This window comes from Dipteris shenzhenensis, chromosome 2 (assembly GCF_047967505.1).
Source record: "Dipteris shenzhenensis isolate YYH24624 ecotype China chromosome 2, Dip_SZ_1.0, whole genome shotgun sequence".
NCBI lineage: Eukaryota > Viridiplantae > Streptophyta > Polypodiopsida > Gleicheniales > Dipteridaceae > Dipteris > Dipteris shenzhenensis.
Genome location: NC_141597.1, coordinates 60,768,805 through 60,785,995, shown reverse-complemented (window position 1 = coordinate 60,785,995; position 17,191 = coordinate 60,768,805). Strand labels below are relative to the sequence as shown.

At 44.1% G+C, this 17,191-nt stretch overlaps 1 protein-coding gene across 1 annotated transcript in view; it reads left to right on the top strand.

The window, feature by feature from the left end:
- The first annotated feature begins 300 nt into the window (after positions 1–300).
- The window catches only part of LOC147905086 (heterogeneous nuclear ribonucleoprotein Q-like), a 36,979-nt gene continuing 20,088 nt past the window's right edge, over positions 301–17,191 (top strand). The window contains exons 1-4 of the mRNA XM_087390089.1: positions 301–480; positions 1,318–1,898; positions 2,368–2,484; positions 2,641–2,781. Coding sequence (XP_087246215.1) covers positions 1,371–1,898; positions 2,368–2,484; positions 2,641–2,781 — 786 coding nt within the window. The 5' untranslated portion in view covers positions 301–480; positions 1,318–1,370. The remainder of the gene's footprint in view (positions 481–1,317; positions 1,899–2,367; positions 2,485–2,640; positions 2,782–17,191) is intronic.

The window sequence follows — 17,191 nt, the reverse complement described above, 5'->3', positions numbered from 1 at the left end:
ATTTAAGGCTTTAATATGAAATAAGCCTTCCGTGCAGGAGCGCGAGGCAAACTAACTCCCCCACCTTGCTTGCACAGAATCGCTAGAGATTCCTCCTCTCAATTCTCTTAGTGCTCTCTCATGGCCTCTCGTACCGTGCTTTCCTTCACCGGGAGCACTGGGTAGAGTTGGAGAGGAAGCCAAGGGAGGAGGAAATGTTAATTTAGGGGGGGAACCGAGTGATTAAGTAATTAATTCAAATAGGCAATCGGAGAAACGACGATTAGCTATATAAACTATGAACTATTATGATAAAATTCTTACAATTCAGAGAAGTTCCCACACCCCACAAAAAAAAAACCCACACCCAATGAATGCATTTCTGTAACACTGTCGCTAAACCCTAAGTGTGGTTAAAGCCCGCGGAGATTGGGATCTCCAAATTTTGAGCTTGGTTTACGTTTGCAGGAGGAGTTTTTCGCCGTACACAGGCCTTTCCAGGTAAGCTGCAAGTCAATTTCCTTTCCCGGAGATCTTCGTTTCAGTACCTTCACGCCTTTTGCGTTTGCTTTTGCGAGAGTTTTGGTGACCAAGTGGCGGAAGATTATGTGTAGAAGTCTAAGTTCTATGTGAGTAGGGAGGAGAAATGCAACCATGTTAGAGCCGCCTTTTGCACATGAACTATTCTGTGTCGAGTTTCTTTGAACTCACCAATAAGAGGATGCTCGTGGGAGTGACAATGTAGTGCTTAGGCCATTGCATTAGTTGATAAAAAACGAACAACACGTGGAAATAGATTTCCAAGTCTTTTAAGATCGAGATCAATAGCGTTTTTGTATATTGGTCATTTGCCAATGCGAAATTATCACACATTAATGTATACTTCAGCCTAATATTTTTGAGAACAAGAAATCTGGTTACTTGGCAACATCAAGCATATATAATGCGTCGATGGCTATTAATTCTCTTCAGAAAATCCGATACATGTTCTCTATTAGTTATGCCACTCGTGGGCAATAATCGTACGTGGGTTTGCTGTGAGGACACGGACAGACCTATCTCATGCCTTTTAGCATCTCTGGAATTTACGTAAGCATTTTGACGGTGTGGAACTGAATTATCTCTCTTTTGAAAACGTGGCACAAAAAAACTGACTCATTTCCATCTGCAAATAAATGTGAGATGAAGAAGAGGAGTCCACAGCTTGGGCTTCTTTCTATTTATTGCACCTCAGAAATAGCCTGCACCACAATGGCATTTGATTGCCTTACAGCCTTTCCTGTCTTGTTTCGCCCACATGCCATCTTTTGTGTAAACACACCTTTCTTTTTTGTGCAGCAACCCCAAGCTTGCAGTCTAGAATTGTGGTGTCTTCGGGAAAATACCATCTAATGTCAGACCCAGCAACATCGCCGGAAATTTCACACGAGGATCAGGACGATGATCAGATTGATGAAGGACAGGTTGAGCAGGAACAGCTTGATATTGGAGATGAGGATCCAGAAGACATTATAGATGAAGAAGTGGATGGAGAAGGTGATTTAGAAGAGGATGAAAAGGCAGCAGGACAAGAAGGTCTTGACTTAGATGTGGTGGAGGAAGATGGTATTAGTTATCAAGATGAGCCTGACGCTGAAATAGAAATGAGGTTAGTGGAGAGCGCTCATGAGCAAGTGAATGAGGGTGATGACATTGATACTAAAGAAGAGAATATTAAAGAAATCACCTTAACGCATGAAGGGGAAGAGGAAATGCATATGGAGGAAAAGGAACAGGAGGAAGAGAAGAACCATGAAAACAGGGAAGAACTTCTTTCTCGTCCTCCACATGGATCTGAGGTTTTTGTTGGAGGTATTAGCAAGGAAACAGTAGAGGATGATCTGAGGGAGTTATGTTCAACTTATGGAGACATCTTTGAGGTATGCTATTAAGCATGCTTTGCCTTTTAAACATCCTGCATCACTTTTGCCTTTTAAACATCGGACAGTTTTGCCTGATAAGTTTATGGCACAGCTTGGTCTTGACTGGTAAACAGTTTGCAAGTGCTTTTCTTCAAGGTCTTATCTATTTTTAGTGAAACGAGTTTTGTAGAATTGTTCCAAAGTTTGGTGTCAATCAGACTGAAATGTGGGAATTAGCAAAAAATGGCAATTTAGTTTTTGTGGCAAGGGTTTTTTTTGTATGCAGTGGGTAATGGATTTCATTACCCAACTGGAATGAGGTGTCATCCATTTTGATATGGACCATCAAATTTATCAGACTTTGTGAAACAAATGAGGTGTTGTCAATTACAAGTTGGGCAATCTGATCTATGTGAGCATGTATCTCTCCATGACTGCAGAAGGGACTCAGATTAAACCGTTTTAACTTTCTTTTCTTATTGAGCAGGTGCGCATTCTGAGGGACAAAGACAAGGGCGAGAACAAGGGATTTGCCTTTGTAACTTTCACAAACAAGGAAAGTGCAGAGAAGGCAATTGAAATGTTAAATGATTATGAATTGAAGGTAAACAATATCTCTAGTTGCAAACTTGTCCGTCTCTTATATGGTTGTGGACCCTCCTCAAGTGGTCCCCCCTTTAACTATAGTCCTTTTGGACAAGTATATTTTCTTCAGTGAAGTCTCTCTTGACTACTAATTCCTATCGTGCTGGGGGTACAGGGCAGAAAAATTCGTTTTTCTCCATCACAGTCAAAACACAGATTATTCATTGGCAATGTCCCCAAAAACTGGGACAAAGATGAGCTTGAGAAAGTCTTAGCAGAGAGAGGTCCAGGGATAGAAGGTGTGGAACTGCTTAAGGTATTTGTTGCAGCACCTTAACTACGTTGGATAGTGGATTAATTTTTTCTCATGGCCTCCTAAGTTAACCTTGTTGACGTTGCAGAAAATTATCACATGGAGACAAGTTTCCATGGTTTAAAAATTTGGTGATATGGCATAGCTATTTGTCTCTTTGGAGGTTATTGCTTTGTTGATTTATGTGGATTTGTGGTTCCTGTATCACTCATTTCATGAGTGATGACAACCTGGAAAAGGAAGTCTTTGTAGGCATTCCAGGCTTTGCATCACGGTTCGCTTTGACAAATTTGAGGCTTTGTTCTTTTAGACCCTTATTATGGCATCCTCCTTTGATGTTTGGATGGCTCTTAGCAGGGATGCAGCTTAAAGTTGAATATTAACATGGTCCTTGATGAGCAGCAGTTGTTTTCAGATCTTATTGCTTTTCCCTTGAAGCTTCTATATTAATCATGCAGTGATTCTGAAACTGTGTCTTTCTACATTCAGTCGTTGTGTCGAGACTGTAAGGGATGGCATTTTGTCATGGCTTAGCTGTGCTCTTGATTGCTAGCCCCCTTTTGCCATGGCTTAGCTATGCTCTCGACTGCTAGCCCCTTTCTAATTTCTGAAGCTGCTCTGATACCTATGGGAGGTCATTGAATTGGAGCTTGTTGTAAACATGAATAGGAGATGTGCCTTTGCTTGCTCCCTCGATGAGTAGGGATGTTGCACGCACAAAGCATATTGAGGTTCACTATCACTATGTCAGAGAGAGATTATCAGCAGGTGATATTCAATTGTCTTATGTTCCCATTGAAGACAACTTGTCCGATCTTTTTACGAAGGCTCTATCTCGACCTAAGTTTGAAGCTTTCCGGCAAGCTTTGATCTTAGTACCTTTTGTGACTTGATCTGTTGTACTCTGTATAGTCATAGGTCGCTATATCCCTGCAACCATAACATTAGATATTCAGGTATCCTAGGCCATGCCCATGATACTTCAGCCCATACCATGGAGGGGGGTTTGTAGGCCATTCTATGGACTATCCATAGGTGCCACTTATGCCTTGGTATGTGCCTTATAGGCCTAGTTACAGTCAGTTAGGTCAGTTGGTACAGTTAGTACATGTACTACTTAGGACAGTTAGGACACTTAGTCCAGTTAGGGCGCTTAGCCCTAGGGTTTTGTCATATTGGCTCTCTCTTGAGCCGGTTTATATGAGTTCAAGGGTGACGCCATTTGGGTTGACTAATGCACCTGCCACCTTCTAGACATTCATGAATGAAAGTTTGCTCTTCTCTTCTGATGCGTGCTGGTTTTCTTTGATGACATCCTTATTTACAGCAAGAACAAACATGAGCACATGAAACATGTCAAACAAGTGCTGGAAATTTTGAGGTTGTATCAGCTTTATGCAAAAGCCAACAAATGTACTTTCATGGCAGAAGAGGTTTTATTTCCATAGGTGTCCCTTTCGTATTTGTGACACATTCGAGATCTTGAACAGTCTGACGCCCATTTCGGACCAAATACAAATATGATGTGAAGATTTCCATGTAAAAGGTATGTTCTCGGTTTCAAATTTCCATATCTGGACACATTTTCTATTTTCAAATCTCAGATTTTGGGCTCATCACGCACGTCTTGGATTCCACGTTTGGCAACCGGATCTCGGATTCCGTGTCATCATCTGGATGGATTTTCATGTCAGCACCTGGATTCAGGATTCCATATTTTTAGCATGTAGATTTGGTAGAGACCCGGCATTCTCATTAAATATGGCACCCAAACGAGTGATTTGATTTGATGAGCTGTTGCCAACCAATGAACCATTGGTTGAGGTTGCTTAGCATGAGCAAGTGCCTTCCATAGTTGAAGCACCCACTAGTAGCACGTGGATGCTTAGCATGAGCATTGGTTGAGGGTGCTTAGCATGAGCAAGTGCCTTCCATAGTTGAAGCACCCACTAGTAGCACGGGTTCCCTATTACCTATATCCGTTTGATGTACATGCACAATTTTTAGAGGCATCATCCTCCATGCTTTAGGTCGTACACTTTTCTACACTATATTTTTTGGTCATTATTAGATATCCTATTTTCATTTATTATTATCACATGTTTACTGACCACACATCTTAGGTTGATATCAGGGAATCATTGTTCTAACAACCCCATCAATTGAACCCCTCGAGGCCAATTGTTGGGTTGCAAATTCTATCAACCCTAATTCCTGAATTACTTGGTACTCATAAAGAAAATTCAGCAACTGGATACCCGTGTAATTCAAATTCTTGGGTTCAAATACATGACAAACTTTCCATCGCAAAACTATTAGGTATATATCTTTTCAAATATCTTGCTTCAACAGAAGCATTCTCTGTGTCCGAACACCTAGAGAGAACAATGAGGAAAAACCAATAAACCATTAGTTCATTACTCATGATGGAAGAATCTTCATGTAACAATCAATGGGCAAAATCCTAACCAAAGATATGGTCCCTTGATCTATCCTCAGAATGCCCCTACATGAGGATAATGAGTGAAAATTCAGTTGGTTATATCCAATCAATGGTCCCACTTGAAACATGCATATAGTCAACTATCATAGGAATAACATCCTATGTGATCCAGCGACTATGGAAATATACAATCCGAGATCTCTCAAAACAAGATCCACTATATCCTTGTGCACAATAAACCGCTCCTATCACAGGATCATCCAGTTCTTAGGATCTTTGATCTTGGAATGTCTTGTTCCAAACGAGGCACTGGCTGACCATCATCATAATAGATGTGGTAACCCTCCCTGAGATTAAGTCTAGACTATGGAGCTCCATGGTTGAACCCAAAGAATACATGGCTTCTCTTAGGGTAGAGAATCTTAGTCAGTCCTCACAAAAAGTCTAATCAGGTTGCCCCCAATTCAATTCATCCAACTTGTAGTTCACCTGAGAAGTCCTTGGGTATTGCTTCATGTTGGATTATACCACCACATCGGAGAATCTTAGATGTAGCATACCTTAGCGTACCATACCACCAAGGTATAATGCAAATAAAAAACTCGGTGAACAATATGAGTGAATCAGGGTAGCCAATCCCTCTTCAACTCAAACTATCCCAAATTGAGTCGGGGTGTCAAATCCGTTCTCAATCCTTGTCTTAATATCCCGCCTTGTGTTACAATACCACAACCAATAGGTCAAAGAAGAAAACAAGTAGATACTATCCCTAACAACTCCTGAGTAGACTATCCATGATCTCGGACTAACGAAGTGAGAATTTGAATGACCTTGCCTTTGGACATGACTCAAGAAGGTCTCCAAGCAAGACTCATTTTAGTCTAATCAATAAGAACTTTCATATGTCCAAAGAAAAATCAGAACTCACAATCACATCGGGATCAACTCAAAATAGAACCAAACATGGAGGTGTCTTGCAAATGCTGGACCTGCTTAGCTGCACATGGTTCTGGTCAGCCAGTTATGGCCTTTTTGGCCATTTGTTTGGCCCTGGTTCCTGTGTTTGGAGATTTGCAAGTTTTGGCCTTTCTGGCCATTTGTTTGGCCCTGGCCTCTGCATTTGGAGATTGCCTGTCTTAACACCCCCTCTCAATGTCCAAGGTAGAATGGTTCCAGGGGTAATCAAAAAATGGTTCCAGGGGTGATCTATCTTCTTCATCAGCCTTTAAAAAAATAAAAAAATAAAAATTAAAAGAGGGTTTTCATTTAGATGGAGATGCCTACAAAGTAGGTTTTCATCTTCGCTAAATGCCTAGTAGTGATGGTACAATCATAAAGTACAGAAAGAGAGGTGCTTAAGGAGTGCCCTCGCAGGGGATTTGTTCACTTCCTTAAGCACTAGTATACAAACACTGCTAAGGAGAAGGAGGCGGTGCACCAATCCCAAGATGTGGGCTAAGATGCTCAAGAATAGGTCGGTTAACCGGCTTGGTAAGAATGTTAGCATGATTATCGGCAATTGGAACATATATCAATCGAATAGTACCCAGTTCCACTTGCTCGCGAGTTAAATGAAAGTGTACGCCAACATGTTTGGTGCGGTTGGAGAAAATGGGATTGTCGGCGAGAGCGATGGCACTTTTGTTGTCGACGTAGAGGACCGTTGGTTCAGTACAAGGAAAGTGTAGCTCTGCCAGAAACTGCTAGAGATATATGGCCTTTGTGGTACAATCATACAAGGCCCGGTATTCAGCCTCATTAGAAGATCCAGCAACAGTTTCTTGTTTCGGGGGGAGAGAAAGAAGTTTCGGGAGGAGAGAAAGAGGTTTCGGGGGGAACGGGAGTAGGTGCGTCATTAGCAGGGAGAATAGAGGAATTTTTTAGAACATCTCTTTCATCGAAGACCACATCATGGCGAACCAAAACTTTGTTTGTGCGAGGATCAAATAAGCGATAAGCTTTGGCTTCCGCTGAGTAGCCAACGAGAAGTAGAAGTTCAGCACGAGGTTCTAGTTTACCGCGAGTATCATTGGGAGTATGAGTGTACGCGCAGCATCCAAAGATGCGGATATGAGAAATAGAGGGTCGGTAGCCATAGAAAGCCTCAAAAGGCGTCATGTTCGGGATGGGCTCAGTAGGGCAACGATTAAGGAGATAGACAGAAGTGTTCACGGCTTCTGGCCAGAGACGTTCGGGCAACTTGGCTGCAAAAAGCATGGAGCGTGCCATGTTCATGACTGTGCGCTGTCTCCTTTCGACACGAGCATTTTGGAAGGGCGAATTGGGAGATGTAAGATGGCGTTGGATACCATGCTCGTGAAGGAAGTGAGTGAATTCATGGGAAATGAATTCACCACCATTATCACTACGAGCAATCCCAATAGGCTTCCCCATTTGATTCATGACCAATCGAGCCCAAGTAGCAAAGAAGGAAAAAGTGTCAGATTTCTCTTTCATGAAGAACACCCATTGATATCGAGAGTAATCATCCACAATTAAGAAGAAATATTGTGAGCCATTCAATGAAGGAACAGGAGATTTGCCACTAATATCGAGGTGGATTAGACGCAATATCTCACTGGCTCGAGAAGTGGAATGAGAAGGAAAAGGAGTTCGGCTTTGTTTGCCTAATTGGCATGGACGGCAAATATCTTTGGCTCGCGAAAATTGAGGTAGGTCGTCAACCAAATGCTCCCGAGACATTTCATATAAAGAGTCATAGGACAAATGTCCCAGACGATAATGCCACAATCGTTCGGTGTCAGTTGGATCTTTCAGGATAGCAAGACCATGAAGCCGATGAAACTCAGAGCCGGTATTGGAAGGAGTCGCAAGAAATTGTGTCATGAGGTACAAACCATGAGGTTGGGCTTCGCCCCGAGCTAAAAGGAGTCCCGATGTCTCATCTATGATTTCGACATGCATCTTTGTAAATAGTACCGCGCGGCCAAGAAGGCAAAGTTGATGGACGGAAAGAAGATTGACCCCCACTATCCACAATCCAAGGGGCTTTAGGGCCACATGGAAGAGTATGAAAAGCTGATCCAGATATGGATGGGGAGGAGTCAAGCTCGGTGATATGGATCAAGGCTTGAGAATTGAAGTCTAGAGAATCTCCATTGGACCAGTCAGACAGGCCTTCGGGAGTGATGAAGGGAGGGGATGGGGTGAAATGATTAGTGACATGGCCTTGTGGTCTCCAAGGGCCAGCGTTAGGTGGAGGAGGACCACTCCTAGGGCGCCAACGAGGTGGCAGAGGAGTCGTGGTGGGGGGCTGTGGGAGAATGCCTTTGGCTTTGGAGCGACATTCGTCATCAACATGCCCAACTTTCTGGCAATGCTGACAAAACCGGTTCTTTTTGGGAAGGTTGTGCCAGGAGGGTTTAATACCAGAGGAGTTATTGGAGTCAGGAGTGGGAGAGGGCTTCCCGGAGCTGAGTTGATCTTTTTGAATCCCGGAGAGAAGAGCCCCCTCTGAAGGAGGAACACTATGTTTTTGGTGGACCTGAGAGTAGAGACGAGCATAACGCAAGAGTTGACATTCAAACTCATAAAAAGTAGGAAGGGAGGGTTGAGAAATGATTTGCTGCATAAAACTAAAATACTTGGGTGGGAGTTTGTTCAAAAAGAAAGTAACTTGGTCATCCTCGGATTTGAAAGGACCAGTTGTGGCAAATTCAGCAATTAACTGCCGGTAGTCTGCCAGTTTGACCTTAAGATCATCAGTAGTGATTTGGAATTGCTGGAGATCGTGGTCAAGATTGATGCGACGAGTACGATCTCGGGTCGCATAGCGGTCAGTGAGATGTGCCCATCACTCAGAGGCAAGGTCAAAATGCTGTAATTGAGAGTGAAATTCAGACAAAAGACCTTGCATGATTTCGACAATGGCAGTGGCATTACGAAGTCGCCACAAGCGAACTACCTGATAAGGATAAACATGAGGATCAGGTTGCGGTTTAGTACCTTGAACGAGTTCCCATAGGTCTTAAGAATCAAGCACATGGCGCATGAGATTTGACCAAGTGGTATAATTAGACCCGTTAAAATGAGTCATATCAGTAAAAGCATGTTTGGTTGTTGAAGAGACATGGTGAGAGGAAGAAAGGGAATGATAGGGAGAAGCAACCGGTGGATGCGTGAGAGGACTCAGAACAGGAGCGGAGTGAGGAGGAGGGAGAGGCGGCACCATTGGAGGAACAAAACGATTTGGAGAAGGCCCTGAGGGGGAGGGATAAACATGAGAGGCGGGATACGACATGAGAGGGAAAAAAGGGGCAGCGGGAGAGATAGAGGGAAATAAACTATAGGAGCCCAGTGGCATGGGAGAAGACGGAGGATGAGAAGCCACTGGAGGAAAGATGGCAGCGGAAGATATGAGAGGGTTGGGAGGGAAGGAAGAATGAGAATCGAAAGCAAACTCATTGTTTGACGCATTTCTCCTTTCTCGTCTACGAGTGTTCACATGCATGTATGGATCTGTGTCCTCGTGATTACTCGTTCCTATGCCTTGCATAACAGACGGAGTTGCACCAAGGGAATAGGGCAACATACCTTGCACTGATTCTTGTGGGATAGGCATTGTCGAATAATCCATTGTCCTCATGCGGGCATGTCCTCTTTCGTCAGGGTATACTTGTTCTTCGTCGGCACCGAACTTGAAATGTTGCTCTGCTTCTTCCGAGTTGAATAGAGGTCCTTGTTGACGTATCGGAGAAAAATGTGGAGAAGAAGAAGCACGGGGTGTGCGGGTACCTGCTTCAAGTTCCTTCCATTTCTGAAATTCAGCAAATTCTTAAAGAGTTTGGAGAGGTATTCATCACCTTCGATCCTTGCAGACTCTCTCTCGACATATGACGAGGTTGGTGGTTGAATAGAGGTCGATTCAGGCTGAGATCGCTTCGGGGAAGAAGGAGAAGACATCTTCAGTTGATGATCTATCTTCCAAGCTTTCTAGGTCAAGGCTCAGGTGTCGATAGGCACACCTTGCTCTGATACCATATAAAGAAAGTACTTGGAGACAAATAAAACAACACTGAAGACTAATGATAGCTGAAGAAGAAATATATATCACCAAAGGAACTCAATACAAGATAAGAGATATCTGAGAAAGAAACTGTGGAGGGAGCAAACAGCAGTCCTCCAGAACAGCCAACTGAAGTAGGCTCTGCACTAGCTCCACTAGCTGGAACTGAACCAGATCTGGGTCAGCAACCTATTGCCAGAAGAGCAAAGGTTTGCTGCAGATCTGGAGGAAATAATCCAGCAGTAGAGAAATAAGTCGATGCTGATCTGGAGCAGCAGCAGGAGAGGATGATGAAGCAGAGACAGAGGAGGCAGAGATGCTGGAGCTGAAGCAGAGGAGGCAGGGATGCTGGAGCTGAGGCAGAGGAGGCAGAGATGCTGGAGCGGAAGTAGGAGTGGAGGCAGAGGATGCTGGAGAGGATGCAGGAGTGGAGGCAGAGGCGGCAGAAATGCTGGAGCGCAGGTGTGCAGCAGCCTGTTCCAACAAGAGGTGAGTAAGTAGCCAGGGGGCTACTGCCTTTTATAGGCCCTTTTTGGCCATTTGTTTGGCCCTGGTTCCTGTGTTTGGAGATTTGCCAGTTTTGGTCTTTCTGGCCATTTGTTTGGCCCTGGCCTCTGCATTTGGAGATTGCCTGTCTTAACACATGGAGCCTGGGAGAACACACAAGCTTGAAACAAGGACTGTTCGCGAGTTCTCGGACCTTACGGTATTCCTAATCGTTCGCTCCCTCACCCTTGACGGTGCCGTCAAGTGCAAGTGGGTCTTTTGCTGTACTATGGAGAATCGAGTAGCAGGTATAGGGACGACGGGTATCAAGCAGTGGGTATAGGGACAATGGAGGGCACAACAAAGGGAGGGCACAGCAGTACTCGAGGAGTGAGGTTGAGGTTGGAGGCGTAGGGGAGGGCAGAGGCATGGAGACAGCCGGAGGCGGAACATCAGTTGGAGGAGGCCGTAAGGGCAAGCATGGAGGGTGATGTCGCATCAACATTTTTAAAGGAGCTTTAAACCTCCATCTAGAAAGATCGTTAATTTCTTAGATTATGATCATTTCCTTTTCACCCCTCTCACTTTCCCCTACATAAATTAATGGATTTTTTTCTCTCATAGCTCCCCTATTCTCCAAGATTCGAGTGGGTTTAATATGTAACAATACACAGGTATTATCAATATACAATATATCTAAAAAATTTCAAGATATATTCCACAAAAGTAAATATTATATCATTGAAAAAACCATCAAATTATAAATGCCACTTAGTTACAATTCAAAACCAAACTCGGTGAATTTAATAACCAGACAATTTACAACATAATTCATACAAAAAAGAAACACTCTCTTGAACCAAAAGTGGTTCAAAAATCTAGTCGAGCCAAAATTAAATGGGTGTCGGTCAAAATTGAGGATTGCAACCTCTTCATTGCTTCTCAATAACTTGGAAGCGGTGTAAAGACTGTAAAACGATCTATCTACATTTAGAACAACATGAGCCTTCATCAATGTATTTATGGTACTGAGGGGTTTTGTAGTAGTGAGAGTTGGCCAAAGTCGTCCATCAAGGAATCCGTCTCTCGAAGCAGGGCATGAGGTCTACGAGGAATGATCCTAGATGTAGCCTCGTCCTCCATCTCGATAAAACAATAATCAAGCGAACGTGTCTGGTTACTTTGATGCCCTTCCATGGTTGGGAAACAACTCTCGAAGGACCGAAGCTTACTTGACTTTCATCGACGACTACAACATATATTGTTGGGTCTACTTTCTGAAAGAGAAATCTGAAGTCTTTTCTAGTTTCAAGAATTCAAAGCCATGGTAGAGAACCGAACAGGTAGAAAGATCAAAGTCATGAGATCAGATAGAGGAGGTGAATACATGTCTTCAGCATTCACGAACTTTTGCGGAAGTAATGGCAGATCAAAGACAATTCACATGTGCAGATACTTCTCAGCGGAATGCAATAGCTAAAAGGAATAATGATACTTTAGCAGACAGTGCTAGAGCTCAGTGAGAAGCATCTTCCGAATCAATATTAGGCAGAAGCAGTTGCCACTGTTGAGTTCAAGGATATCCATAATGATGAATATTTTTTCGCGAATCCCAAGTTAGAACTCAATAGGTAGGGTTGACACAATCATTTACCTTCAGGTACGGATTTTACCATGCTTGAGTACGGACATGTCAACGGAACTAACTCTGTGGATTCAAGAGTTACTTCATTTCTCGGAGGACTACTCAAAGATATGTCACCTTGTTCAAATTGAGAGATTTACTTTCCTTGAGTTGGTTATCAAAGATTATGGCTTTGGCCTTCCATTCTCTTTTTTTCCCCACGAAAGAGACTTCTATTTAGTATGAAAAAACCGCCAAAGCTAGCTCAATGCGGACATACATCATGCTGGACATGAGAAAAAACACTCTAGAAGAGTAAGCAAAAACTCAGAAAAAGCTGGAGAGAAACCAAGATTGAGGCTGAAAATACCACCTCAACCTTGATGTAGTCTCTAAGAAGAAAGGGAGCCCCTCCATTTTGTAAGGACTCTTGGAAGAGGCTACCCTGGAGGACCCTTGCATGCTCGCCCAACTGGCATCAGAGTGTGAATGGTATCAGCCCAAATACTGGCCAAGGTATGAGAAGGGTGGACTTGAGATCCATCGATGGTCTCTGTGCATCTGGCCCTCCGGATTTGCAAGTAGTAATACTAGCTAGTATCTCCCAAGCAGAATCCACATCAACATGAACTGGTCTATATTGGGAGATAGGCACGCCATCCAGAGAGCAAGGCTCAACTAAGGAAGCATCCTGCCACTCGTAGAATATCTGAGGACTTGATAAAGAGAGCCAAGCCACTGATCCCCACGTGATGAAGAAATGAGAGGGGGAAAAGGTGCTAAGAATCCTGGCAGCCCCCATCCAAATGGCTCTTGCATTCTGCAATCCCATAAGCAATGATGAACTGACTCATATGTAGACGAGCACATCGGACAAGTGGAATCTGCCCCAAATCGGAACCTCCAGCTAGGTGTTCACCGCAATCCCTCCATGTATAGAAAACCAAAAAAATAAAGTAATCTTTCTATTTCTTCAAGATTTCCAGAGCCTTCTCCAAAAGCATCTCTGCAAGTTAGCTGAACATGATAGCCCTCCTAATAAGGGACTGTGGAAGGTCTCCAACCTCTATAACTGATTTGGAACCTTTTGGCATTACTGTGTAACTAAAGAAAGGAAGACTCCTCTCTTGGTTCTCTGCAACAATCCATTTCCACTCTCCGGGGTCCCACTGAAGATACTTTATGGGGACTCCTCCATAGAGCCACAACTTCCATGAACGAAATATAAAGACAAGGGCTCGGATCTATATGCCAAAAAAGTAGAGTCTTTGCCACATAGCCTATGATCTTGACAGGCTGAAATGGCGTGCCCAAAAGAATATCATCTGAGGAAATGGACAGCCTGCCACTTGACTGTACATAAAAAACCAAGGCATCCTCCTGTGCACCCATTGAAAGCAATGACCTGAAGAGGAATACCAGTCTTGGAGAAAGCCCCCATCCAGTCTGTCATCTGTAATGGGGTAAGGCTGCATCTATCTGAAGTATCCTCACTACACTTCCTCTGAGGTGACTGACCAACTATTGTTGACGATCTTCTGGAAGCCGTTTGAAGGCTTTCCAAGAGCCGGCAGAAGCGGCTGGGCCTCTCTCCCACTTGGACCATTGCATATAATGAGATAAACCAAGTTGCCTACCATGCTCATCAAGTATGCAATCATTCCACATGATAGGTTGTCTGTCGATCTCTTCGAGAGAGGAGGGAGTAACTCTCCGAAGGGTACTTCTAAAGCTTGACCAAGCTTTGAGAAGAGCAAGCAAAAGCGGGGAGGACGAAGATCTGAGACGGTGAGGTGAAAATCCACCTAGTGCTATCAATCCAATCTCCACCTAAGGAGGTGTCTGCAAGTCTGAATGCACTGAATGAAGAAATTTTTCCAAGGCTCCTCCCTAGGTAAAAGGCCTCTAACGACAAACTTGCAAAGCAAGGCCTTGCTTGCAAATCTGGGTCTATGATGTTTCGACCCCCCTCCTGCGTGGGAAGGATCAAGGTCTCCCAAGCCACCCTGGCAATAGTGTCTATTATGCCATCCAGCCCGCTCCATAAAAAATTCCTTATTGGCCTTATGAGTTGAGTGATGCAATCCCTGGAGCTACAATAAGAGGAGCAAGCATACCAAGCCGTGGCAAGCATAACCTGGTACTAATCTAGCTGAACTCTAGAAAAGAAGTTTTCTCTTGATACTCTCCAACACCGGAGCAAACTATTGTGAAGAAGAGATACCCAAACCGACCTGGCACCCTAAGTGCCTGACTGACACACCTCTTTGGGTCCAAGTGAAGCCCAAATCAGCCCCCTTGTCTGGAGTGTCATCATCACAGATCCAAAAGCCATTGGATTTGTTCCAATTAATGTGAGCACCCGCTGCCATACAAAACAAGTCCAAGGCTGTCCTGAAAGAGGTGAGAGTCTGAGGGGAGGCCTCCAAGAAATTAGCAGTGTCATCTGCTAGCTCGTAATCGATGAGGTCCTCTTCTTGTCTAAGCGGTAATCTAAGCCCAAGAATGTTAGCTCGAGATCTGAGAAAAATGCTCATAGCCTCAGCCACAAAAAGAAAAAGAAAGGGGGCAAGAGGGCATCCTTGACGGACTGATCTGGAAATCTGAAATCTATCTCAAGTACCTGGCTGTGAGCTGATCTGTACAAAGCTGAAACCTCTCTGATCCATGCATTTGAAAACCCAAAATGAAGAACAGTGCCCTCCGAATCCCAATCTACCCTGTCATATGCTTTCTCAAAGTCCAGGAGAAGAATGGCTTATCTTTTGTCCATTGTGCATGGCCCACTCCGAAGATTCCCAAAAAGAGAATATATTATAAAAAATGCTACTGCCATGAACAAATCCCGTCTGTGTATCATAAAATAAGATGAGGAAGTATTGGATGCAAACGCAAGCCGATTGATTTTGCCAGGATTTTATAGCAAGTGCCCAATAAAGTGATAGGTCTCCACTGTGACACTAAATTTTTGCGCCCTCCTTTTGGGATTAGATGTATGAGACCCTTTGTAAGTAAGTCAAGCATCTCACCGGAGTTCCAAACACCCTGCAGGGCTGAGGTAATGTGATCCCCAATCATATCCCCAATCATATCCCAAAAGGTCAAGAAAAAAGAAGGTGCAAGTCTGTTTGGACCTGAGCACTTCCCCTTGCGAAGGGTAAGAAGCGCAGAGTCAAACTCTATGTTGGTGAAAGGTGCATCAAGAGAGAGCCTCATATCAGGTTTCACCAACTTGGGAATACACAGCCATATGACCTGCCTGGCATCATCAATGTCCTCGCTACCAAGATCTACAGAGAGAAGGGAGGCATAGAAATCTGTAGCTATGCACATGACTGCATTTGGATTTGACTCTAAAACTCCATCTGAGTCAATGAGCTGAGAAACACTCTTTCTACTATGTCTAGGGCTATGAGTAGAGAAGAAATGCTTATAGACCTTGCCTCTCATCTGGATCCAGAAGAACTCTCGTACATGAAAGGCATACTTTGCTCTCTGATCTAACAAAATCTGCTGGTGAGCCCTTGCTGCAGCAAGACGCTCTTGAATCTAAGCATCGTGTGGCCTCTTCTGCTCTTCCCTCTGCAAGGTTGCCAACTGCTGGCGAACACCAATCTCTCGTCTAAGAATCTCACGTCTCTTGGTACTCGCAACCACATAGTAGAAGTCACTAATATTGGAGAGGGCATGTGCCAAATGTGACGGGAAAGGCGCTCCACCCTATAAGTGAGAAACCCAAATCTGCAAAGCTGCCTCTGTGAGGTCCTCCTCTACATTAAGGGCATTAGGAATCCTAATATTGGTAGATCGGCCTCTCAACTGCGGCTCAGAAATCATCAGCACCACTAGAAGGTGATCCGAAGTAGAAACCCCAGGGGCAATGCAAATTGAACCTCTTGTATTGAAGGCCCAATCGTCAACATAGAACCGGTCAATCCGTGCATGGATAGATATCTGCGTCTCCTGTTCGACCAAGAAAACAAGAGTGACTGTGACTGAGTGTGAAAGGCATCATCAAACCAAGTATCTCTGCCACTGAAACTGAAGAGGAATGCATCCCAAGCGACCTCTCCAAGGAGTGGAGGCCACCCTCTCTGCCTCCTTTTTGGTCTGAAGGCAACTCCACCATGTTCAAGTCTCCTCCAATGACACACGAATCAGCAATGGGGCCCTAGAAAAGCAACTCCTTTCAAAACAAGACACGACCTCCTCTATTATTAGGGTCTAGAGGTTGAGGAATCCAACCTTATGTTCCCCAATCAAAGAAGAATCCATTGGGCTCTAGAGGGGAAGATAACTTCGTGTCCAACAACCAAGGGGAGAAAAGAGTTCGACACTGAAATGCATGTGCCTCCCTTGGTGCCCAAAGCAGGTGACCAAAAAGTATGACCTGACTGCAATCTAGCTTGTGCTTCTTAATGAATAAGACATCAATGGAGCCACCAGAAACATCTGGATGAAGTTGATTCCTAATCAGTTGTCTACGGCGGCGATGAGGGACGCCACCAAGTCCCTGTATGTTCCAACATGATGGGAGGAAGTAGCATGGAACATCTTACCTGACCTAGTGGCGGAACAAACCCCTCAATGGGGGAAGACCTCCTACTCAATGAGTGAGAGAGGGAGCCAAGTGGAGGAAAATGCACAGGGGAAAGGACTTGTCCACTTGAGGAAGAAGACACCCTGTCAATGGGAACCCCAACCATTGTCTCACCAAAAGTAGAAGGCACAAAATCCTCCTTTGGGAAGTTCGGGAGATTTGCTAGGGCTGCAAATGAGTTCTTGTGAACCAAACCTGTCATAGGAGTGCGAAGAATCGCTTCAGGGGGATTTC